This window comes from Schistocerca americana, chromosome 2 (assembly GCF_021461395.2).
Source record: "Schistocerca americana isolate TAMUIC-IGC-003095 chromosome 2, iqSchAmer2.1, whole genome shotgun sequence".
Taxonomy (NCBI): domain Eukaryota; kingdom Metazoa; phylum Arthropoda; class Insecta; order Orthoptera; family Acrididae; genus Schistocerca; species Schistocerca americana.
This window is the reverse complement of record NC_060120.1, coordinates 828,848,641-828,874,727: the sequence shown is the minus strand read 5'-3', so window position 1 is coordinate 828,874,727 and position 26,087 is coordinate 828,848,641. Positions and strand designations below refer to the sequence as shown.

Below are 26,087 nucleotides of genomic sequence, written 5' to 3'. Positions count from 1 at the left end.
TATATGGAAATTATAACATGTTTTGGTGTGAAGCATCTGCTACCCCCCCCCCTTCCACCCCCCAACCAAAAAAGAAACTATAAAACATTTGTTTAGTTACAGAAATGCACTTCACGTTAAGTATATGTACTGGATTTGTAATCAGGCTTGATAATAAGTCTGTTTGTACAGAGTTTATTTGAATATACAATAGGATTAACAGTATACAACTCAATGGCAGATGGCAATAATGCACACAGAGACTAAAGGGGGGGATGGGGTAAGCATCCAAAACCAGAAATCAACAAAAACCCAGAAAAGCAGCATTGACACCTTAGAACAGCATTAACATTATTCCACTAACACCTTCCCTCAGTGTTAATTATTGGTGTTACAAAAACTAAATTACAAGATTTAAATAATTTTATTTTACCTAGTGGCTTTGTCAGAACATCAGCTAGTTGCTCATTTGTGTTAATGTGCTTTAACACAACTTTCTTAGCACAAACTTTCTCCATAATGAATAAAACTTTGACATTTATGTGCTTAAGTTTATGTGGCAACTGTGAGTTTTTGCAAAGACTTATTATTGGTGTATCATGTTCATAAAATACAATAGCTCGCTGAATGCCAGAAAGACTATAATACAATTACTGAACCAACATGTTGCACTAGTTGCCATACTTAAGGTTACAAATACTGATTCTGTTGATGACAGATACACTGTGGGCTGATTCTTAGAGGTCATAAAACACTGCAACCAAAATCTTTAAAAATATAACAAACTGTGGACTTTCTATCTACTCTGTCACTGACTCCATCAGAGTCAACATAACAAATTATACTATAAGTACCGTACAAGTTTTATCCATAACATATAACAGACCAAGTTTTAGGGTTCCCTTAATATAACGCAATACATGTTCTAAAGCATTCCCTAAATCCAGACTTGTGTGTGATTGGTACCTGCTTAGAATACTTGTTGCTACAGAAATATCTGGTCTGGATCCTAACATGGCATATATCAATGACCCTACTAATTTTCTACATCATTTCTTAATGTCATCATTTTCAAATTTTTCTCTTTTTAACACACTGTGATAAAATTTTGCTCAGTAGGAGTTGAAACAGAATTACATTTGAACATATCAAAAACTTTTAACACTTTTTCAAGATAGGTACTTTGTCAAATAGTGGTAGTTCCCTCCCCTGAATTTTGAACAATATTTATTCCCAAATAGTTCATAATCAGACCTAAATCTTAAAGTTATCACTAAATAACAGCTTTACATTGTCAATTTCACTCTGAGAAGTTGAAGCTGTCAGCAGATCATCAATGTAAACAAGTATGTCTTAGTTTTATTTCTGTCTTTATATACAAGCAACACTCAAAATCAATTCCTAAGAAATCCTAAGCCAGTTATTACTGTGTAGGATTTAACATTCTAATTTTTGGGTTACTCCTTTAAACTATAGGGGGCGCCTCTATGTCTACAAACTTTACCACTCATTTTATTGAAACATCCAATATGTAATTTAACATAAAAGTCTCCAACTATTTCTCTATACAGAAAAACACTACAAACATCCAGTTGATAGATGAGAAAGTTATTCTCATGATGATAGAGCAATACTGATATCAGCCACATAAAGGCATTGAAATAATTCAATTACAAAAAGTAAAACTTTGTGTTGGACCTTGATTCGAACCCCTATTTTCCTCTTCATGAGTGGTCATTTTAACTGCTTCAACTATCTGAGCACGCTTCCTGTCCAACCCAAATTCCCAAGTTGTCATACACTTCTTCAGTAACACCCTCATGTACAATAGTAAAGTTATTCTCATTACAAAAAAATGTCACTGATGTTTATTACATTTCAGAATAAATCAATTTTTAATGATATTTTCTTTGTGGGGGCCACAGTCATACAGAATTTTCTGAAAGAAGTTTCTGTCATCTGACTGTTAATTGTTCATTTATTGTACACAATCATGATTTCAGCTTTGTAGCCATACCCAAGTGCATACTGAAATATTAAAATATGTCTGTAATCTGCATTTTTATAAAAGAGAAAGGTTGGTCCTTAATATTAAGGAATATAGCAGGGCAGGGGGGGGGGGGGGGGGTGGTTTACAGTGGTCAATGTTGAAGTGAGTGTTGCTACCTTAAAACAACATTAACATTATACCACTAACATGTGGAGTTCCATATTTTCTATTTTTAACTATGACTGCCAGTTAAATATATGTGTGTCGAAACCTACATGTTTGGGTTGTACGTATACAGTGGAACCCCTGTTTAGCATTTGTCTGGATGAATGTGGTTAATTTATAGCTGTGAGGTGGTAGCCCCATCATCAAGCTTAACCTCCGCAGCGCTCGTAACGCGGCCAAGGGATTCTATACCTACTGGCTCACATCAATGATTTGCCTCGGATAAAGGATTCAAAGGAAACGGACATAGGCTATGGAACAGGAATTTGCGAGATAGAAACAAGAAACACTGCTTCACATTTGCGACATGGAACATTCATAGTCTTAATTTATAGAACCACACTAAAATTGTCTTGTAAAGCAGCCTAGAACTGACTCAAAACAGTCCTTGTATTCCCAATTTGACACATTGTTGTGCAGCATTTTCAGAATTTCTAATCTGTTTTCATGTGATGAGTCAATGAGTCACTTAGCCATGAGCACTTTTTTTTTTTTTTTTGTTCACAGATGCGAACAGATAGGATGAACACACCAACAGCACAACATGCTCTGTCATGTAAAACTCAATGTAGTTTGGCTTGAGAGAGAGAGAGAGAGAGAGAGAGAGAGAGAGAGAGAGAGAGAGAGATGTGTGTTCGATGAATCTGTTTTGACAGAGTTCTGGAAAGGTTCATATTTGTCTTCATTGTAAGATGGCATGAAAACTGCTAATGAGCATGACAAGAGAGTAATTAAGACCACAGAACTTCCATTCATGCTTGGCCACATAATACCAGAAAAGTGTGAACCTGCAGTTTAACAGAATAACATGCAATTATCTACCAATGTGCACTGTAATTCTGCAACTAAAATGCAAGTCTGTACTTCAGAATCCAGATGGACAGGCATGTGGAGGTGCACGGGTACGCAACAGTTATTTAGTCTATAGGTTACATTAAATACTTAAAAAAAAGGTGTTACAGATATGCAATGTTCATTTTATATTCAGTTTTGATCTATTAGCAGCTATTTGTACTTTTTTGCTGATTCTTAAATCAGAAAGTGTGGCTACGTGTTTCAGTTTGCAAGTGCCAGGCTACAAATCCAAAAGTCTGTATTCTGGTCCACAGTCAGACTAGGACCCTTTCTGTCAATTGCCTCTTTTTCTCGCCTATGGCTGCAGATTTCTAGACTTGTGCTATTGGGTGGGGAATTGTAGGACGCCCCTAGATAGGTCAGGGGTGCACTACACAAAGGAAGCGGCTACTCGGGTAGCAGAGTACTTGTGGCATGCACATGGGGGTTTTTTAGGCTTGGCAGTAGTGCGAGGTGTCCTGATGAACACTCACCAGTCGACGTGCAGGCAGGGAAATCAGGACGCGCTCAGTGTAAAGACACTTCACTATCAAGATAATAGCAGTAAATTTTCAGAGTGTTCGGAATAAAGTTCCTGAATTTACTGCCCTTCAGAAAGCGTGTGGCACGTAAATTATTCTCGGGACTGAGACCTGGCTGAACCCTGAGATAGGAAGTTTTGAAATATTTAGTGAGGGTTGGAACGTGTATCAGAAAGACAGATTAGACACCGTAGGAGGTGGTGTCTTCATTGCAGTTGACAAAAATATTGTGTCTACTGAGGTCGAAGTAGAGTGTGATTGTGAAGTTATCTGGACACGTTTAACAGGGCTAGTAGGAATAAAGTTAATTGTTGGGTGTTATTACCAGCCACCAGGTTCTACCGTGACAGTTCTAGAATCATTCAAAGGGACTCTACACTCTGTATCACAGAAGTACCCTGATCATGCTATATTAGTCGGAGGCGACTTCAACCTACCTAGTATAGACTGGGATGTCTATGGATTCATTACAAGTGGTACAGACAAGCCGTCGTGTGAATTACTTTTGAACACATTATCCGAAAACTGTCTTGAGCAGCTAAATCGACAGCCAACGCGTAATGGAAATATTTTAGATCTGGCAGCCACGAACAGACCAGACCTCACCAACAGTGTCAGTGTTGAGACAGGGATTAGTGATCATGATGATGTCATTACAACTAAGGTTACGAAAGTTAAAAAGTCGGTCAAGAAGGCTAGGAGAGTATTCTTACTAGAAAGAGCAAATAAGCAGTTGCTAGCATCCCACTTAGTAAATGAATCAACTTCATTTACTTCCGGTACGATGGACATGGAAGAATTACGGGCAAATTTTAAACACATTGTAAATCACGCACTGGACAAGTACGTGCCAAAAAAGTGGGTTACGGACAGAAAAGACCCACCATGGTTTAACAGCGCAATTTGGAGAATGCTCAGGAAGCAAAGACAGTTGCACTCACGGTACAAGAAAGATCGGGAGAATGAGGACAGGCAAAAGATAGTAGAGGTTCGTGCTGCTGTAAAAAGAGCGATGTCCAAAGCATACAACCACTACCACCGTCATACCTTAGCAAAAGATCTTGCTGAAAACCCAAGGAAATTCTGGTCTTACGTAAAATCCGTAAGTGGGTCAAAGGTTTCCATCCAGTCACTCACTGATCAGTCTGGCCTGGCAACGGAAGACAGCAAAACGAAAGCTGAAATTTTAAATTTAGCATTTGAGAAATCTTTCACGCAGGAGGATTGTACAAACATACCGCCGTTTGAGTCTCGTACAGATTCCCGTATGGAGGACATAGTGATAGACATCCCTGGTGTTGTGAAGCAGCTGAATGGGTTGAAAATAAATAAATCGCCAAGTCCTGATTGGATTCCAATTCGGTTTTACAGAGAGTACTCTACTGCATTGGCTCCTTACTTAGCTTGCATTTATCGCAAATCTCTTGCCCAATGTAAAGTCCCGAGTGACTGGAAAAAAGAGCAGGTGACACCTGTATATAAGAAGGATAGAAGGATAGAAGGACAGATCCTCAAAATTACAGACCAATATCCTTAACATCGGTTTGTTGCAGGATTCTCGAACATATTCTAAGTTCGAATATAATGAATTTCCTTGAGACAGAGAAGTTACTGTCAATGCATCAGCACAGCTTTAGAAAGCATTGCTCCTGCGAAACGCAACTTGCCCTTTTTTCACATGATATCTTGTGAACCATGGATGAAGGGTATCTGACGGATGCCATATTCCTTGACTTCCGGAAAGCGTTTGACTCGGTGCCCCACTGCAGACTTCTAAGTACCTGTAAACTTCTAACTAAGGTACGAGCATATGCGATTGGTTCCCAAATATGTGAGTGGCTCGAAGACTTCTTAAGTAATAGAACCCAGTACCTTGTCCTCGATGGTGAGTGTTCATTGGAGGTGAGGGTATCATCTGGAGTGCCCCAGGGAAGTGTGGTAGGTCCGCTGTTGTTTTCGATCTACATAAATGATCTTTTGGATAGGGTGGATAGAAATGTGCAGCTGTTTGCCGATGTTGCTGTGGTGTACGGGACGGTGTTATTGTTGAGTGACTGTAGGAGGATACAAGATGACTTAGACAGGATTTGTGATTGGTGTAAAGAATGGCAGCTAACTCTAAATATAGATAAATGTAAATTAATGCAGTTGAATAGGAAAAAGAATCCCGTAATGTTTGAATACTCCATTAGTAGTGTAGCGCTTGACACAGTCACGTCGATTAAATATTTGGGCATAACATTGCAGAGCGATACGAAGTGGGACAAGCATGTAATGGCAGTTGTGGGGAAGGCAGATATTTGTCTTCGGTTCATTGGTAGAATTTTGGGAAGATGTGGTTCATCTGTAAAGGAGATCGCTTATAAAACACTAATACAACCTATTCTTGAGTACTGCTCGAGTGTTTGGGATCCCTATCAGGTCGGATTGAGGGAGGACATTGAGCATTTCAGAGGCGGGCTGCTAGATTTGTTACATCATCATGCGAGTGTTACGGAAATGCTTCAGGAACTCGGGTGGAGTCTCTGGAGGAAAGGAAACATTCTTTTAGTGAATCGCTACTAAGGAAATTTAGAGAACCAGCATTTGAGGCTGACTGCAGAACAATTTTACTGCCGCCAACTTATATTTCACGGAAAGACCACAAAGATAAGTTAAGTGAGATTAGGGCTTGTACAGAGGCATATAGGCAGTCATTTTTCCCTCGTTCCGTTTGGGAGTGGAACAGAGAGATAAGATGCTAGTTGTGGTACGAGGTACCCTCCGTCATGCACCATAAGGTGGATTGCAGAGTATGTATGTAGATGTAGATGATTTGTTAATGTTAGAAATGCTAAGCTGACCATACTTCAGAGGTACATTAAACTGTAGTTCCCCCTACAACTGACTTGGTAATTCAGTTTGAAGGTTGGTAGAAAGAAAGTGCCCAGTAATGCACTGTGGTGTTCACACCAATTTCCACATTGAGGACAGCTTCACTTAATTACCAGAAAAAATATCCATTATCAACAGTGAATGGAGAAAAAATAATTAATACCACTGACATCAATAACTGTGAGAAGTACCAATTCACAGCAGTGTGTTCAGTTTCCAGTATTATCTCTGTTCAACTGTAGTTATTGTGGTTTTCAGCCCAAAAAGAGATTTGATACATCTCTCCATGCTAGTCCATCCAGTGCAGCCCTCTTCTTCTCTGTATAGCTACCACTACATCCATCTGTTTACTGTATTCATTCCTTGGTCTTCCTCTACAATTTTTACACCCCCCCCCCCCCCCCCCCAACATTTCCTTTTGGTATCAAATTAACAATTCCTTGATGTCCCAGCACGTGTCCTATCAATCAATCCCTTTAAGTACTGCCATAAACTTCTTTTTTCCTAATTTGATGCCATAATTCCGCATTTACTACCGATCTACACATCTAGTCTTCAGCATTTGTCACCAGCACCATGTTTCAAAAGCTTCTATTTTCTTCTTGTCTGAACTACCTATTATCCAATGTGGTCACATTAAACTCACATTTGTACACATATATCTCACAAATTTCTATTCCACAGAAGAATTTCTGTTACTTTAATGAGTAAAAGGTGCTGAGTAGGAATTAATAACTCACACTTTTATATTTAAAAAACTTCCAAATATTCATCGAGTAGCCATATTTACAAATTAATATGGGGTGTAAATGTAAAATGACTCATTCCACATCATTACAATTTTTTGTGCAAAATGATCCCTGGAACATAAAACAAACTAAATAAATAACTAATTGAGAAAAAGAAGCAGCATATCTGACAGAATACATACATGAACTGAAGATATTGTCTCCATGTTTCCAAGTGCCCACTAACCCTCCACACCTTTAATCTACCTGCCTCATAAGGCTCCCCCTCCTACACCCTCTCTGTCCATTTCCGCTGCCCCTTGTGGTCTGTGAACAATAATTTCAGTTCATGTTTGTATTTTGTCAGATATAGTGATTCTTTTTCTCAATATGTTTATAGGTACGACTGTGTGTTCAAATCTGAAAGATGTGTGTTTAACCACAAGTTTGATATGACCACACTGGATGATACATGCACTAATGATTGCTCCTCTACAGCCAAAATCGATCTTCAATAAATCCAGAGTATTCACTAGTGATTGCTGCATTCTTCCATTTCAATTGCTCTTATGTACCTAAAGTCCAGAGTTAATGTTTATTTTTGTAGTTCCTATGTACACTCGACCACATGGGCCAAGAAACTTATATACTCCTGTTGTGGCAAGTGATGGGTATAAGTCTTTTGAAGTATTTAAATATTCATGCACTTTTCCTTGTTTAAACACTCTGTCTTCTTAGTGCTCTGCTGGTGTGTTCTGTTACTTTTTTAATGATTGGGAGAGAAACTTTCCTTTTACTTGGTTATTTTTCAGTTCTTTTGGGGTATGGTGCCCTACTTCCCTCTTTGTCAGGGTAGCCATTTCTTCTGAAAGCAGTTCTTAAATATTTAAGCTTGTCCTCTGAGTACTGTTTTCCTCCACCCCTCTCTCTGAGCATACCTTCCGCCCCCTCCGTCTATTCACATCCTCCCCCCCCCCCCTTTTTCCACCTCCACAACCCCGTTACTTTCCCACCTGCCCACTACTCCTTTACATCTATCACCTGTCTCATTCATCTTCCCCTCCTCCTCCCTCTCAGTCTATACCCTCCTCTAACTCTCCCTAGCAATGCTCATTGGCATGTGTAGCCCCTGGAATACAATTCAATAAAGCATGCTGATACCACTTCCACAACATGCTAGGCATGCAGGGCGGGCTACACATCAGGGGCTTGAAAATCATTTATTTGCCCCTGATGTACAGCCCACAATGCAAAGAAGGCCAATAAAGCAGGACGGTACTACTAAAACACAATACGCTTGTCATGCCAGGCACACTACATGTCAGGGTCCGGAAAACCGTTTCTTGCCCCTGACATGTAGGCTGCCTTGCCAATCATGTTTATTTGGCCGGTTCATACTGTTCCCACACAAAATGTCTGTTGTATAGGGCAGCCATGTCAGGGGTTGGGAAAAACTTGCTTTTCCCCATATCTGCATTCCTATTGGAGCTAGGAGTTTATAAACCCCACAGTGCTGAGACTCGCGAGGCCTGCTGTTTCTGTGCTGAATTTAACTGAAACTGATTGTGGGGCTTGGAAAGATATCTCTCTCTCTCTCTCTCTCTCTCTCTCTCTCTCTCTCTCTCTCTGTGTGTGTGTGAGCGTGTGTGTGTGTGTGTGTGTGTGTGTGTGTGTGTGTGTGTGATATTGTCTTCAAGTTTTTTTCCCTTACCTAGACACTCTATTACATTCCTTCCCCCCTTTGCCTTCTTTGCTTTGTACTCGTTTGGCATTTGAGCTCTTAATATTCATACAGCTGCTTCTTTTTGTCTAAAGATCTGTTTAATTTTCCTGCACGTGGCTTCTATCTTTTCACTAGTTAATCATATTTTTACATCTTCCTCCTAAGCCACTCCTGCTTAGACATTTTGCAATTTCTGTCAGTCTCATTTTTTAGAAGTGTGTATTTACTTTCTCCCTTTTTCAGTTAAATTCAATATCTCTTGTGCTACTCGGGGACTTCTACTAGGCTCTCATTCACCTATTTTACCATCTGCTGCCTCCACTGCATCACCTCCCAAAGCTAAGGTATAAATTTGTCTTCCATTCCATTTCTTGCCAATTTCAATCAATCATTGCCTGAAGCTGCCTCCGAAACTCTGAACAATCTAATTCTTTCAATTTCTCTCCAGATTCCACGTCCCATCTGCTGCCATTTTGCCATTTCTTGAGTTTGAACCTGCTTTTCAAAGTAATAAATTATCGACATAGCCCACATATGCCCCTGGAAATGTCTTAAAATCTAGATTCAAAATCTGTCATAGCTTCAATCAGGAACTTTTCCATACATCCAGAAGTCTTTCACTTACAAAGCCTTCTTCAGTGAGTGTTAAATCAAGTTTCTGTAATGATTAAATTCTGCTGTGTGCAGGATTCTACCTGGTAGCTTTCTCTCTAATTCCTTTTCACCAATCCATGTTCTCCTAATACTTTTTCTTCTTTTCCTTCGCCACATTATACATTCTTTAAATCTTTTCTTCATCTGAAAAGCTAACTGGCACATAAACTTGTGCTACTGTGTTGGCAGCTGAACTTTTGTCTATCTTACTATGACAATGTTTTCACTATGCTGCTAATATTAGCTTACCTGCATTCCAATTTCCTTATTTATCATGTGTTACCCCTATTTTATTTTGTGTTGATAACCCTATACTGAAAAGTCTATGAGTCCTGGTCATACTACCACTGAACTTCACTAATTCTCAATATAATTTCAACCTATCCATTTCCTTTTTTAAATTCACTAATGTCACAAACCAGTTAAGAGATCTAACATTCCACAGTCCAATCCTTACAACATCAGTTTTGTTCTTCCTGATAATGACATCCCCCTGAGTAGTCCATGGGCAGGGATCCAAAAGGGGGGCTGTTTTACTTCCGGAATATTTTACCCAAGAAGATGGCATCATCATTTAAACACACAGTAGAGCGGATTGCCATCGGGAAAAATTACAGTTGTAGTTTCCCTTGCTTTCAGCCATTCGCTGTACTGACACAGCAAGGTCATGTTGGCTAATGTTATAGTGCCAGATCAGTCAGTCAACCAGACTGTTGCCCCTGCAAATAATTTAAAGGCTGCTGCCTCTCTTCAGGAACTACAAGTTAGTCTGGCCCTTCCACAGACATTCTTCCATTTAACTTGCACCTACAGTACAGCTATCTGTATCATTGAGGCATGCAAGCTACCACACCTTGACAAGGTCCATGGTTCAGGGGATCAGCCTCTCTAGTGATGTAATGAAAAACAAATGAATGGAATATATGATTCACAATCTGGCTAAATTCCTTGGTATTCTTTAACATGATTATGTTTGACATTCTCTAATCAGAATACATTCTGGAGAAACCTATGGGAAAAGGGATAAAACAATGTAATATGAGGGTTGGGACTTTAATAGTGGCAACTATTTATTTAGAGCTCGTACAAAATAGGTAAGTGCTTCAAAGTTTTACTGACCTTCGAAGTAGTCACCATTGTGTATAACCTGTTGCCAGCAATGTGGAAGTCATAGGTTACTCTTAGCAGTAAAAGTTGTGTTCCCCACCGCCACACCCTCACCCGCCTCCATTAGGCCAAATTTTACTGCCTGACCCATGCAGTACTATCACCGTCAGAGGGTGGTACGGGACTACAAGTCCCACCGCCACACCTCCAAAGTGAATTGCAGTGACGCAGTCAGTGCCCTGTGGAAATTTACTGCAATAGACCGGTGATGCTGTATTGTAACATTTGTATATATACTATTTCAGCGTTGGTGTCTTAGTAGTCATTACCCCAGGTTAGCTGAGAAGTATTTGGTGTGCGCAGTCCTCTCGTACCGGGCTCCCGGCCATGTCGTGTTGACAGTTCGAGCGCCGTGGCATACTGCCCGATGAATTTGTAACAGTTCTGAAGCGAATTCTGTCAACTATTTCCTTCAGTTTAGAAATTGAGTTGAACTTATGAGGGCTTAAGTCACGGGAGTGCAGTAGATGGTGTAGCACTTAGCAGCCCCATCACTCAAGCAAATCAGTAACAGCTTGCACTGTTTGTACGTGCTTGAGCATTGTCCTGCAAAATGATGGTCAGGTCCTGCAGAAAGTGTCATCACTTCTGGCTCTATGCTGTTCATTTTTGGAACACAACCTACAACCAGCTTAGAGACAAAAGTGATGACACTTTCTGCAGGACCTGACCATCATTTTGCAGGACAATGCTCAAGCACGTACAGTGGAAATTGTTGCTGATTTGCTTGACTGATGTGGCTGCTAAGTGCTATACCACCTACTGCACTCCCCCGACTTAAGCCCCCGTGTGTTCAACTCGATTTCTAAACTGAAGGAATCACTTCACAGCATTCACTTCAGAACTGCTACAAATTCGTTGGGCAATAGACACGCCGCTCGAACTGTCAGCACAACTGGCACTGCTTAGAGTATCCTATGACTTCCACATCGCTGGCAACAGGCTATACACAATGCTGGTGACTACTTTGAAGGTCAGTAAAACTTTGAAACATATGTCTATTTTGTACGAGCTGTAAATAAATAGTTGCCACTAATAAATTTCCAACCCTCATATATAAGGAAAAAGGAATAGAACAATGTAATATGTATGTGCATGGTTCCCAATGATATGAACTACTAAAACATCATATTGTATATGAACTTGGTAAAGAGAGATAAGATTCAGTGCTGTGGTGCACAAACACTATTCTGTAATTGATGGAGCTCCTAAATTTCTAAACATATAGTTTTAGCCAATAGGCATCTTCTGTGAACTGGCAAAAACCTTTATCTTGATCAGAAATTATTTTAAAAAGAGAAAGAGAGAAGGAGAGGCAGGGGTGGGAGAAGGCAAGGCATGGGGGGAGAGGGGGTTGCCACATAGGCACCAGACAGTTATAATTAAAGTGCAGCTATCCACAAAGGTCCAATGTGGGCTGTAATTATTAATGCATTGAAGCAGAACTAATTTATACCACAAAAAAATTAGTTCAAATTTTTGCCACCAGGTGCAAATCTGGCTCTGTGAATGTAACAAGATGTATAGAATGTTTCTGTTTGTGATGGATTAGGAATGGGACGTTGGCAGAAAAGGGAGTGAAAAGGCATTATGTTAGTTTTATTAGCAACCGCTGATTACACAATTTGTTCAGCATGAGCACCAGAGATGCTGGCAACATGCTGCGGCCATAAAATGACGTAATCAACAGTTGCTTGCAGCAGTTATGGTGGAATCTGAGCAATGTATTCCAGTATACTGGGTTCAGATCAGGTACTGGCTGAATGTGTCCCTGGAAAATGCGTTCTTTTAGATATCCCCAGATCCAAAAGCCTTATGGATTCAGATCAGGTGATCTTGCACACCATGCATCTGGAAAACCTCTGAAGACAACACTTTTTGTGAAAGGCTGCATTAAGCAGGTCTTTCATGGGCAAGTGACATTAGGTGTTGCCACATCTTGAATGGAAACAGTAATTTGCACACAGTTGCACTCTTTCAAAGCACGAATCACAAGTTGTAGAAGAGATCTTGCCAATGTGGAGATGTCATGGTTACACCTGACAGGTCATCTGGGTGTATCCTCTTCAAAGTACAGATCAAGAATAAGGGTGCTTGTGAATCCACACCACACAGTCACATATGGCAAGTAGAATGGCTCTTTGTGCACAACATCTGGTTTAACAATAGCCCAGATTTGAAAGTTCTGTGTATTCACTTTGGTCTGTAATGTAAAATGTGCCTCAACACTCCATAGAATACAGCTCAGTCAGATGTCAACAACTTTGATCTTTGCCAGAAACTGAAGACCAAATTTAGAAAGTTGCTGCACATCATGATGTTTCAGTTGCTGCATCATCTGGATCTTGTAAGGGTACCAGTGTAATATAGACTGCAAAACTTTCCAGACTGTTGACCAAGGATGGACAATTCTTGTGATACTGAATGAGCACTAGCACTATTCGGGGCATGTGCTGCATGGGCAGTAAGAGTAACAGCAACCTTGTCAATAACTTCCACTGGAATATGATGCCTTCCTCTTCCAGGTGCCACACCAAGCTCAGCATTGTTTTCAAATTTCATTATAATCTTCTTTAAAGCATTTAATGACACTGGGCCTCTTCTCAGACCTTTTAGTTGGCAATACTCAGTCGATACAGTACTGTAATTGCTGCGGTTTCATATAAAACAGGTTCAATAACAGTGCACGGTCTCTCTTCCAAATAATCATACTGTCCATTGTGTTATGGCTTGTCAAATGCCATTGTAGATGTCATACAGTCATACTATGTGCAGTGCCAGATTTGCACCTCATGGCTAAAATTTGAACTAATTTTTTTCCAGTGTAAATTGGTTCTGCATTAGCATATCTACCAAGTTTTAGTGCAAGACAATAATTATTTTCATTATAACCACTCAGTATAATCAGCCCATCAAGTAATTCCCCAAGTTCCTTTCTCGCCAACAGCAAGCTGAGTGAAAATTCAAAGTAACGACTGTCTCAGACTAGGGTCTCTCATAGTCTGATACAACATAGTCCCTAATGATCCTGTTCTGGGTCTCTTGCTCCTTTATTTTCCTAGCTACATACAACCACCATAACTTTCAACTTTTTGCATATGATATCAGTATTATGACAATATATTTCAGCTATAGACAGCATTAATATACTGTCCTATGTTTTTATTGTGTTTATTCTCTGTTACGATTCACCTTATCACAGCCTGACATATTTCATTCATTTTTATATCACTCACAAAGTCTCAGCAGATCTTACAGTGTAACACAGTAACTATCAGGCACAATCGAACAATGGAAACTTCAGGTTGGAATACCAACAATATTAGGAAAAGGATCGATTGCTAGTCACTGTAAAGAGGACTCACTGACTTGCAGACAGGCACAATGGAAAGATTGTTACACATTATAGCTTTCATCCAAAGCCGTCTTCAGCAAAGAAAACACGTGCACATTCACACAACATACCTGACAAACACATGACCACTACCTCCGGAGCTGCAATCGCAGTTAAGTACAAACAGTCAATACTTCCAAGTTACTGAGTTGTCACTTAAATAGAAAAGACAAATTGCACCTCCTAAGTGCACACCACTAGCTCTTTTGGAATTTTTTCCTGAATAAACTTCTCTCTTCATTACTAGCAACAGGGAGATTAAATTTATGTTCACAGTGCAACCATTAGGCAGTTGACAGTACTTACCTATGTTAACAAAATAACATCCCTATTTATTAAGATTAGCTCCATACTTAACTACTCAACGTATTTAAGGTGTTTCCTTGGATTTTTTTTTATTTTTTATATTTTTGGCTTGGTGTATTGTAGGTAGAGTAGTAAAGTATGTGAATCCACGCATATCATGTAAAATTCAGTCCATTAGCTTTAATACTAAGACCACTTACACATTATGTTTCTAACAATTATGTTGGTGGAACAAAACCACCAACAGGAAATGCCAAATTCAACATGTAATTACCTGAAAGTTTCACAAATTGCTCAAGTGTCAAATAAATGCAATGTATGTAAGATTGTCATCACTTAATAATATTGCAGATTGTGTATGTCATAACTGTATTTATACATACAATCTGAGCTCCATGATGAGAAATGGGCCTTTCAATCTGTTTGTAACATCTCACCTTCGAAGTATCCAAATTCCGTTTACTTGTGGTCATACTGCTAGATTCTTCATGAACTTATTTGTTGTCTAGCCTGTAGGTGCGTGTAATGACCAAGTATTGAATATGCGAACTGCCTCTTTGTGCATTCGCCTATGGAGTTGAATTCTCGGCAAAGAAATAGCAAGCTTGTGGCTTGACAATACACAGTATTCATACAGACAAAATGTATCTGAACTACGTACTATTTTTTGTCTCTAAGGTAAGAACAACATAAGAACATACATAAAAATCATAAAACGCTCTGACAGCTCGAAATAATGCACCACCAATTTTAGCAACCCTCCTGACTGACACTCAAAGGTAACTGACAACTCTGCCCTAACGATACTTATTTGCACGCGCATGGCACATCACGACACTGCATTGCACTACACTGTGTAGTGGCCCCAGAATTTTACGGAAGTCTGGAGACACTTGTGTTCCAGCCTTTTCGAACACGCGTTATTTTAAAGCAGGGCGTAAGGATGAGTATGGGATACTGCACCCATTTATTGTTTGTGCAGGTGAAACTGGAAGGGAGATAATTTGTCGGTGCTGGCAAGTGTTCAGCGCGACCTGCCAAGAATGAGCAAATACGGCCCGGAAGCTCCGTGACCGACTGCAAAGAGTAATGTAGCATTGTACTGTTAAAAAACATATGGAGACACCCCAAAAAGTGACTGTTTATTAGACATTGAACTGCTGTTGAGAGTACATGGACTGGACGTGGATAGTCAACCTCGATAAAAGCTTATGTATTAATTGTGTTCAAAAATGTGTAATTAACTGATTTTGGGTGCCCGGTAATGTGTGGGATTACGTCATAAAGTTTAGTTGGCTTTTATTATTATTATTATTATTATTATTATTATTAATTTTTTTTTTCTTTTTTGTACAAAGTGGAAATAAATATGTTCTGGTGCATTGAATGATATTTCAAGAGTAGCGTATTTTTTAAATAAGAAGAGAGAGAGCACGAAAGTGAAATTTCCCCTTCCTAGCAGTGAAACCTTCGGAGAAGCGTCCAGTGCTAGCAGAAGACATCGGCGCTGCAAGAAAGCAGAACCAGCATTCTTCAACAAGTAAGTCCACGAAAACGCTTAAGCTGTATAGAGAGAGCTTAACATTACATCGGGCCACCACAACTGCAAGACAAACTACACCTTGGCTACTAATCAGTAGAGAACCATCTAGGTAGCATGCCAGAAAGTGCACTTGTTGTCCAGATCCCATTGTACTTGTCAACGGCAGTTCTGAAATAGTTGGTGATGGTGTTGATGTTAGTGCTGGTGATGGTGATGGTGCTGGTGGGTGTGGTGGTGGGCTATTGGGTAGTCAGTCATCACGTGGAACATATGCTGATTTTACTCTTTCTATGGAGACTGTAATAGGCTTGCCGTTCACCAATACCTTGAAGGTGCATTCCCCTATTGCAACACACTGTGTGCAGGCAGTGTACGGTGGTTGGTTGCAGCAAAGGTCTGACACCATCTGTGCACAGCACAGGTCCTGATGAACTTATGTAACAGGCATGCCATGCCTTGAAGCTAGGTGTGGGTGAAGTCAGGTGACACATTCCCCCAGTCGAAGTTGCTATGATTGATATCAGGTAACTGCAATGGTTGTGCTTCTACAAACTCTCCAGGTAGGCACAGGGATTTGCTGTAAACAAGTTCTGCTGTTGAGAAGTCTAAATTGGGTTTATTTGCCATCTGGAGGTCCAGTAATATCATTGGTAGGAGTGAGTGGTGCCAGCACAGTTACTGCCCAGTTGGTAACTGGTGGTCCTATGGCGCACTGTGCCACAGAACTCTGTTAGTTAGGACAACAGGTCCAACTGAAATTGGCGGACATAATCTGTCATTACGTACAGCAGCAACCAAACTGAAAAATCCAACTTGATGTGAAAGCAGATGCCAACATTTCTGCAGACGTGTTACACAATCCGGTTGCTTACAGCTAGGTGTAAAACAATCAGTCATAGTAAGGGTATATCATTATCCACTGGAAGAAGGTAGTGGACCCATGATGTTGACATGGACATGTGAAAATCGCGTTTTAGTTATCGGAAAATTCCCCAACTGGTGCATGTGCGTGACGGTCGATCTTGTTCCACTCATGGCAGTCTTTTTGTATTCTTGGTTGCACAAAATGGTAGGAGACTGGGCAAACTGTTGGCCTAACACCAGGATGACTTAAGTTGTGCAACTTGTTGTTGATGGGCTTGTGAAACACTACCAGCAATAAAGACCTTGGCTTTCCACTCAAGAGGTCACAGTATATTTTGGCTTTTGTATCAGACACATTGACTAACCTCAAATCTATGGCTGTCAACAGGTTGTTGAGATAGTTTTGAAGCTCTTCGTCAGATTTCTGTGCCTCGGAAAATCATATGAAATCTATAGTGCTTGAGCTGTTCAAAACACAAGAAGTGAGCAATTGTTGATCTGCTGAAATGCATATATAAATGGCTTATGCTCTGTAAAAATCATTAAATTCCCTGCTTCCAGATGTAAGTGAAAGTATTTGTTGCCTTATACATTGCGAGGAATTTCCGATCATAAGTGCTCCACTTCTGCCATGATGATGACAGCTTATGGGAGTAGAAGGCCAAAGGTTGGCATGTGCCCTGATGGGACTCTTGTAGAGTAGCCCCAATTGCTACTTGACTGAAGTCGACTGCCCGTGCAAGGGGTGCTTTCGCCGCTTCAAAGGCCACACTCATGGCATCAGTCCACTGAATTAGGGAATTGGTCTGACAAGTTCTGTGGTAAAAGGTTCTCGTAATGCTGCTGCTTGTGGCCAGTGTCGTAACTCGCAAACATTATATGAGCTTGTGATCTACAAAATGGCTTACAGCTTTCCAAGCTAAGGAAGTGAGCCCTTGGATGAAATTTGGTGCTCTAAACAATCAATCTGTGGTTATCCAAAAAAACACTTGGATGTGTTCAGTATCATGCCATATTTATTTAGCCATTCCAAGACCTCTTTCAGGTGTTGCTCATGTTGTTCTGACGAGAAGATGAGAATGTCATCTAAGTACATGAAATAGAAGGATAGTCCTTGTGGTACTGCATCCATAAACTGCTGCCATGTTTGTGCGGCATTTTGCGAGCCGAATGTTGTATACAGAATCTCAAAAAACCAAATGGGGTGATGATTGCAGTTTCTCGAATGTCTTCTTCCACTATGGATATCTGTGTATACACCTTAACACAATCTTATACAATAAAAATTGTCATGCCACATAATGTATAATAGTAATCATGCAGCAGAGGAACAGAATATCATTCTAGCACCAACTGGCCATTGAGGGCCAAGTAATCCCGGCATGGATTCCATGCACCATCTTTCTTTGGCACCAGGGAGAGGACCGTGGACTACTGAATGGGACTATAATCCCCTCTCTCTACATGGCATTAAATTCTACCTTTGCGATCACTAACCAATCTGTAGACAGACTTTGTGGCCAACGGGAAACTACAAGGCTGTCTGTGATCTTACTATGATTTACAGTATCATGACATCCCTCTTCCAGTGCTCCTGGGGGGTCATGTCAAGGTCAGGAACCACTGTAGAAGGCACATGTATTCCCCAACATCTGCCTGCACAACTTCGGCTGAGTGCACCACAGTGCAGTGACAGAAGCCAGAAGTCACCAGGCCAGTTACACTGACCACCAATTGCACATTTTCCATGTCCAGTAGCACATGGTATTACGCCAACAAATCAGTACCGAAGATGGGCTCAGAGACATCCATGATCATAAAATCCCTCATGAACAGACAGAGCAGCCCCACGTCTAATTCCATACACTGATTAGTACTGAAGAGTTGTTCATGGCGGACAGACGGAATAAGGTTGCTGCTCTATGATAACATATCAGTCTCTGGGTCAAGATACAAAAGTCTGATGTAGTATCCATTCAACATTTGTAGCCCAATTTCCAGTCACTAATGCTGGAAAGACATGTGGCAATCAGAGGTAGTGCTTATGTCCGATCATCACAGGCACTTTGGTACGTGCATGGCAATACGCACTTGTGTGCCTGGTCCCAAAATCTTCAGTGATACCAGTGAACAGAGTGTAGTTCTTGTCTTGTTATTCAACGAGGTAGTGGAGGAATGACTTCTAGACCTCCTGCAGTACTGGTTTCTGCTGTCGCTTCTGTCACATCAGGACAGCAATTCATTGATTCACTTGGTGAGGGCCTCGACCATAGCTGTTAGATTGTCCATTATCTGCTCATGTGAGCATGGTTTATGTTAGGCCATGAAACATCACAGCTGGTGCACCAGTCAGGGAAGAGAACATCGTCAATGGTACTGGATTATTTGACAGTCAACACACTGTAACATATAGTGACTGATGCACCAAAGGAATCTCCAACTGCTATGCTATTATGGCAAGCAGCTGCTCCACAACGTGCGCAGCACGTTATCAGGCTCAGTCTAAGTGTCCAACTTGCTGCACAAATGCTGTAACTATTGTGGAGACTTTTGGCCGCCAATACCCTCTTGTTTTGACACTTGCTGGAGGCATTCCTCTTGTGAGGTGGAAACCAATCATATCAATTCTGAGTTAAGCTTTTCGTACTCGTCACCTCCAAGGGGTGTGGTGATCACATCTTCCATTCCAGCAGCGTAACTGTTCTCCCGCTGACTAACAACCAATGCAAATTAAGTGGAGCCTGGCATAATACCCACACAGAGGAATCTGGCTTCCATTTGTGTGAACCATAGTGCCAGGTTGTTTTGCCAGAATGGGGGCAAATACATTGAAAGTCTTTAAACTGACCAAATTATCACCCCCAAGAAATCCATCATACCAGATCCAGCATAGTTGCACCTCTTGCATGCTAGATCATGTTGGAGTCACTACTGTGATCATACTGCTGGATTCGTCCTATAGGCCTAGCCTCTAGGTGCATGAAACGACTTACGCCATATGTGAACTGTCTCTTTATCGAGTTTGCCAAAGGAGTTGAATTCTCTGCATAGAAATAGAAAGTTCATGCCTAGACGATACACAGACTTCATATAGATAAAATGTATCTGAACTAAAAGCTATTTCTTGTTGGTAAGGTAAGAACACACATAAAAACCGTAAAAGTCTCTGAAGGAATAATTTACTATTGACATCAGTGCATCTGGTAACTCACAAAGATAGCCAATTGACATCTACGTCGAACGATATTTATATATTTGTGTGCACATGATATTACTTGACACAGTACTACACTACAAGAGAAACTGAAGCTAGGCTGCTCAACACAATTAGATTTGATACCACAGTAATATCTTGAAAATTTGTCTAGTATGTAATTAAAATTCAATCTAAAACTGAAGAGTTAGACCCATAATCTTAACATGTTGCACATCCAGTGAGAGTTCACAGATCTACAGAATACATTTACAATTGTCCCACGATAATTACAGAGTGACAATGTTCCATATATTTCTTGGACATCACACAGAAAAAGAAAACGGAGAATGGAGAAGGTAAAAAGGAGAATGTAGTTCGTGTGCTTCTGCAAAACACTATGTAGCATATGCCAAAAAGTACATAATCTCTCAGTCACTGAAGTTATCAAGTGTGGTGAATTTTCCAATGCAAAATTGCTTTTTATTTTATCTGCCATTGCAACCTTCTGAAAAGGTCTCTGATTCACTAATTTACCCATGATGAAAATTTTGTAGGGTCACACACTGAAGGACACTAATCAAGGACAATTCGAATGGGAATTTTCTAAGTCGTCTCTTGTGTAGGTAAGAATTCATGTGATGAAACATACTCCAACATTTGCCTTTTCTTTGAACAGATCAGATTTCCATGATTGTCCACAATTTAAAAAATAAAATAAAAAACAACTTAAACACACTATACTACACCATTTGTAATGATATACTCTTGACTAGTTAACAAAGCATTGAGTTACAATAGGTACTGCAACATGTGTAGGGCTAAAGCTCTTGGGTTTCCAGTCAGACTTCTTATCACCACCGCCACTACCTGGTGAAGTGTTCCCGATGTCCCTATATTTATACTAGTGAGGCAGCTGCATCTCCTGCCTGGGGGGGTATTCTGTGGCTGGCATGTGAGAAGGGGACTGGGGACAAGGGGGAGGGGGAGAAATGGGGGAGGGGGGGAGGGGGTCAGGACAGAGTGTGCACTCAAATCTTGAATCTTTGCAAGGGCATTCTTCACCCATCTCATGATGCAGACTCTGCTTGTCTCACTCTCTGTTATAGCTACTAACATGGGCTTTCATGCCTATTGGAAAGATTATTTTGGACTCTTTATTTCTATAGACTTCTTTACAATGAATGTTGATGCCAACATCAGCTAAACACAGCTCTGTGTCTCAAAATGCTGCAAGGCACACATCAGGTCTATATATCTGGGATAGAGCACAGCCCTAATTAAGAACACTCATTTGACTTTGGAAACACAAAGTTACTGTGACCAACAAATGGTTACTGGAGAAGTATTAAAAATGATACAAACAATGACACAAGAGAATCTTTTAAACAGGGACAAGAATTATCACCTGAATTCAGTGTAGAATACTTTGTCAGCAATTACACGCCCAGAGCACATCTGATAGTGGCCAGTATGCAAGATGACTCAAGACTGTCCAGACAGAGATTCAAGTGCAATTTCTGATCACCACTACTATGCTCCCCACTCACAAAAGAAGCAGACAGCTGGAAGGTGCGACCACCCCCTGGTACAAATATAGGGACATCTCAATAGTTCGGCAGCAGATGAGTATAGGTAAGTTATGTGTACGAAGAAATTATATACACCATAAGGATTTACTTTGCTCACAAAACAACATTAGAATCTGTAATTAGGGTTTAACTAGTTGGATTTATAGACTCATAAGTTTGTTCTTCTCATAGTGATTGTTATGAGAAATAATTTGTATTAAAATAATTATGTAGTAACTACTGCCACTCCCCAGACAATAGCAACAAACAAAAAGAAAACCTATTACTGACCATCAAAACTGAAAGTAAACAAAAGAAAAGGGGTTGCAGAATTAATTTCTCTATGTCTACAATAAAATCACCCAGAAGCAGCTTTAGAAAATATGACCCTTAATCACTATTGTGTTTGTAGATGAAAATGAAGAAAGATGTCAATAGTAATATGTATGTGGTTATTTTGCACACCATTCTACAAATTTACAACTAAAAATTAATCCAAACAAAATTAAAATACCATCTAAAGAAATGCTTTCAGTTTGAATGATAAATGAAAAGCACTATATTGCTTATGTTCTACAGGACTAATTAACTGCATTAACTAGTTTTTTGGCTTAAAAGTCTTTAAAGTCTGATGAAGGCCTTGTACACTGAAAAACCAATTAATGCAATAAATTAAACCCACAGAACACAAGCAATATAGTGCTTTTCATTTATTATAATGTTGTTCTACTAAGAACCAACGGAAGAATCAGCTAACATGCTATCAGTTTTACAGGTAACTTTGCAATTAATCATCATGTTACAGAACAGGGTACGAGATTGGACAGTTTGGTTATAACTTCATACACATTTTGAGCCAAAGCCAAATGCCATATCCCTTTTCCGTTCAAGTTGTTGCTGTGGACAATTTTACTCCTTTTAAGATTCAATTATTTGTAAGAAATATTTATTGTGAAACTTTAATCACACTGTCTCTTCAATAAGGCTTCAGTCAGTACATTTACATTTTGTACACTCATACACAATGAAAATGTTTATTTCCAAAATTTGGATTACCCCATAAGGTATTTGCGAATGAAAGTAACCGAAGTATATGCCAACACACTATTTTCTCAATTTCGATATTACTAATGACATGAGCAAACCCTGCATTACTTTTTTTATGGAGTGCCAGACAGACTGATACAGAAACAGAGAGAGATAATGTAACTGAATAGATAAAAAATCTACTCACCAAGCAGCAATAGAACATGCACATAAAAAAAGGTTATCATTATGCAATGTTTCAGAGCCTGTGGTTTCTTCTTCTGGCAGGTTTATTGGGGAAGGAAGAAGGGTGAAGGAAAAGAACTTGAGAGGTCTAGAAAACAGGGTAGATTTTGGAAAAGTCATTCAGAACCACGTGTTGGAGGTGTTGACAGGTTGAGAAGGAAAGACCTTTCTTATGTACGTGTTCGGCTGTCACTTGGTGAGTAGATTTTTTATCTATTCAGTTACATTACATTGTCAAAAATTGATCGTTTTCATTGGGGGGGGGGAGAGAGAGAGAGAGAGAGAGAGAGAGAGAGAGAGAGAGAGAGAGAGAGAGAGAGAGAGAGAGAGAGAGAGAGAGAGATACGGAAAAGTGAAATTGTAGTAATATTGTAATACATTCTCCTGCATTCCATGTTGTCCCTGACGACATAAAATGGTTTGCCCTTCAACACAATTAATTACTACACATTACCATGATCACATTTTATACAAGAATGATTCAGAAAACCAATAACCAAATAACTAATAGTTCTCAGTTCCTGAAGAAGAATAAACTGATCCAGGATTGAGTTATTTCCATTGTAATGACTCCTTTACAGACAGCAATGGATCTGATTTTAAATGAAAGAAAATATTCATGGATAAGATACAACAAATGTAAACAATGAAACATAAATCCATCATTTGTAGTATCCCACAGGGAACCAGGAAGTGAAGCAGTTGTCAATATGGAAGTTTCTTTGAAACCACAATGATTTACAGGGCATTATCCTGTTAGACCTAATGTCTCACTTTTTACTAGGACAGATAGAGGCTTATTCAGATATATATTGGGATAACTACACAAAAACTATACACTAATAATAGTGTACAAACTCACATTAATATCTGGAATTTTCACCACACAACTAAATTGTTAGTCCCAAAATATCGAGGATCTAGCACTCTTACTAATATGAGTACCATACTGCCATAGAATACACACATTTCCAGCAACACAATGACAGAAGTCAATATGATTTCTAACAATGCTAAAACACTGCCTTGACTGTCAAGTTTCATATTGGACAGGAAAAGGGCTATACACATTAACCATGTCACATTATAAATTCAATCTACAATGTAATCAAATCACGTGGTATTTCAAGAGTACACTCTTCTACATCATATCCTACAGAACTACGCACTTCATTCACATTGTGCTTACGCTGTTCCTTGACACAAAAAAAAACATATATGATACAAAGCATATTTAATGTGCCAAATCTACAAAGCACTAGTCGAACTTTAATGAAGTACTGTCTGCCAGGGGAATTGATTGAAGATGCATGAAACTAAATCTACAATCTAATACAACATTTACCAGATCCATGCAGAGGAATATAATTTGCCTGATAGTCTCACCTATAAAGTTACCAAGTCCTGATCCATCTAAAGAGCCAGCATTAGTAACAATTGCACATGTGTTGAAATGCTTGCCTGGTTTTCCTAAAAGAGGTTCATCTGGAAACTGCTTACTAAGACCAAGTGTTGAAAAGGGTTCATCATTCTCTGAAAGAGTTCGGATTTTTACTTTGTTCTGCAGCTCACAAACTAATTCGTGAACACTTTTGCCTTGGTATGACCCTCTTGGGCCAGCATATTGAACATTGTAAGGGTTATTACCATCTCCACGAGCTTTAAAAACGCTACTCTCTTCCAACAAAACTCGACGCAGTTGAACTACGAGTTGACTTTTATATGTGGCAACCCTTGTTGAGAGTTTGTCATTTACCAACGGTAAGTCTGACGAAGCAAGGCATTCTGAAGAGTCACCGCTGCACCTCGGTCCTTGGCTCTCTACGTCTGTGTCCATACCTCGGAGTTTAGGAAACCGTGGTTGACTGTATTTTTTAATGACTGTAGTCGACGTTTTATTTGATCTGCTTCTTAAGTGATGTCTTGGAGAACTCTTATTTGTTACATAATTTTTGACAGTTTGATTCTCTCTGTTAGAGCTGACTCCCATTGAAATAGTTTCTGACGAACCGTGATAATAAAAATAGATCTGACCATTACTGCTATAAATGTTGTGATTATTGTTAATAATACCAGCTAACTGATTATGCTGTCTTTCCACATATTGCCAGTATTGTGACCACAATAAATAAATATAGCCACACATTCCTATAAAAACCAAATTTATAAATATCCACACAGATACAGCAATCGCTCTCATACTGCGAATTTGACGAGTACTAGTCTTTCTTAAAATTATATACACATTTTATAATCAACAGCAGTGCGGTACTGTGGCGTAAACTTGCCGCACAGCTTTAATTAAAAAGAACCTAAAGCAAATAAATTTGTTATAAAAATGACACAGCCTAAATACTGAGGAAGACAAAACAACAATGCCTATTACATGTGATTATAATGCCAACAACGATATTAACAAAACACTACATCCCATTAGCAGACAAATTCAATTTTTGACAGCACATGAATGTTACGATCTTTGGCCTCAAAGACATTCCACTAACATAACAAAAAACCATCAAACTCGGAAGTCTTGTATACGAGGAGCTTGTAAGATCGTGGCTTGTATATCATAACGCATTCCAGTAAAATCCGACAAACAAGACTATAAAAATGAATTTCTTAGAATTATAAATCTTGATTCCCGTATCTTTCCAAACTTTGTTAATTTTGTTGTCGATTTATGGCGAGAAACTTCTATTTTGTTCATGTATAGGCAGGCAGTTTTCGGATATAATAGTTGTGCATAGATTGCAACTACAATATGAATACATAAATTCAACAAGTATCCCGAAGTGAACCTTGTCGCTTTTCTTAAACATAGCAACCCTGATGCAGACTTTGAATGAATACGAACAGACGCATAAAGAAAAGCGCTGCGCGACGCGCTTTCGTGACAAGTTTGTTTAAAGTTCGCTGCACTGATTCAAATTACAGATTGGTAATTTTTTATGTTTGCCATAATATTTTAGCAGTACAAATTATGAAAAATGCGGCATGAAGAAATTTTTTAAGCAGCATTCGATCGCATTTGTTACCGATCTATACAATACTGTCTGAATAAGAAAATTATCGGCAGTTCACTGTTGATATCATTAAAGATGCATCTGTGACTAATGTAATAAAAGTTCCACTAATAGCCTATAGCCAATGTATTTAAGACAAGTAGCAGATCCGTATACAAACCGAACACAACCACGAGCACAGTGTATAATTACGTATCTACTT

General features: G+C 39.5%; 1 protein-coding gene across 1 annotated transcript in view; it reads right to left on the bottom strand.

Annotated features, from left to right (window-relative positions):
* LOC124596236 (beta-galactoside alpha-2,6-sialyltransferase 2) overlaps positions 1–25,301 on the bottom strand; it is a 77,790-nt gene extending 52,489 nt beyond the window's left edge. Inside the window, exon 1 of the mRNA XM_047135300.1 lies at positions 24,246–25,301. Coding sequence (XP_046991256.1) covers positions 24,246–25,059 — 814 coding nt within the window. The 5' untranslated portion in view covers positions 25,060–25,301. The remainder of the gene's footprint in view (positions 1–24,245) is intronic.
* Positions 25,302–26,087: the final 786 nt, after the last annotated feature.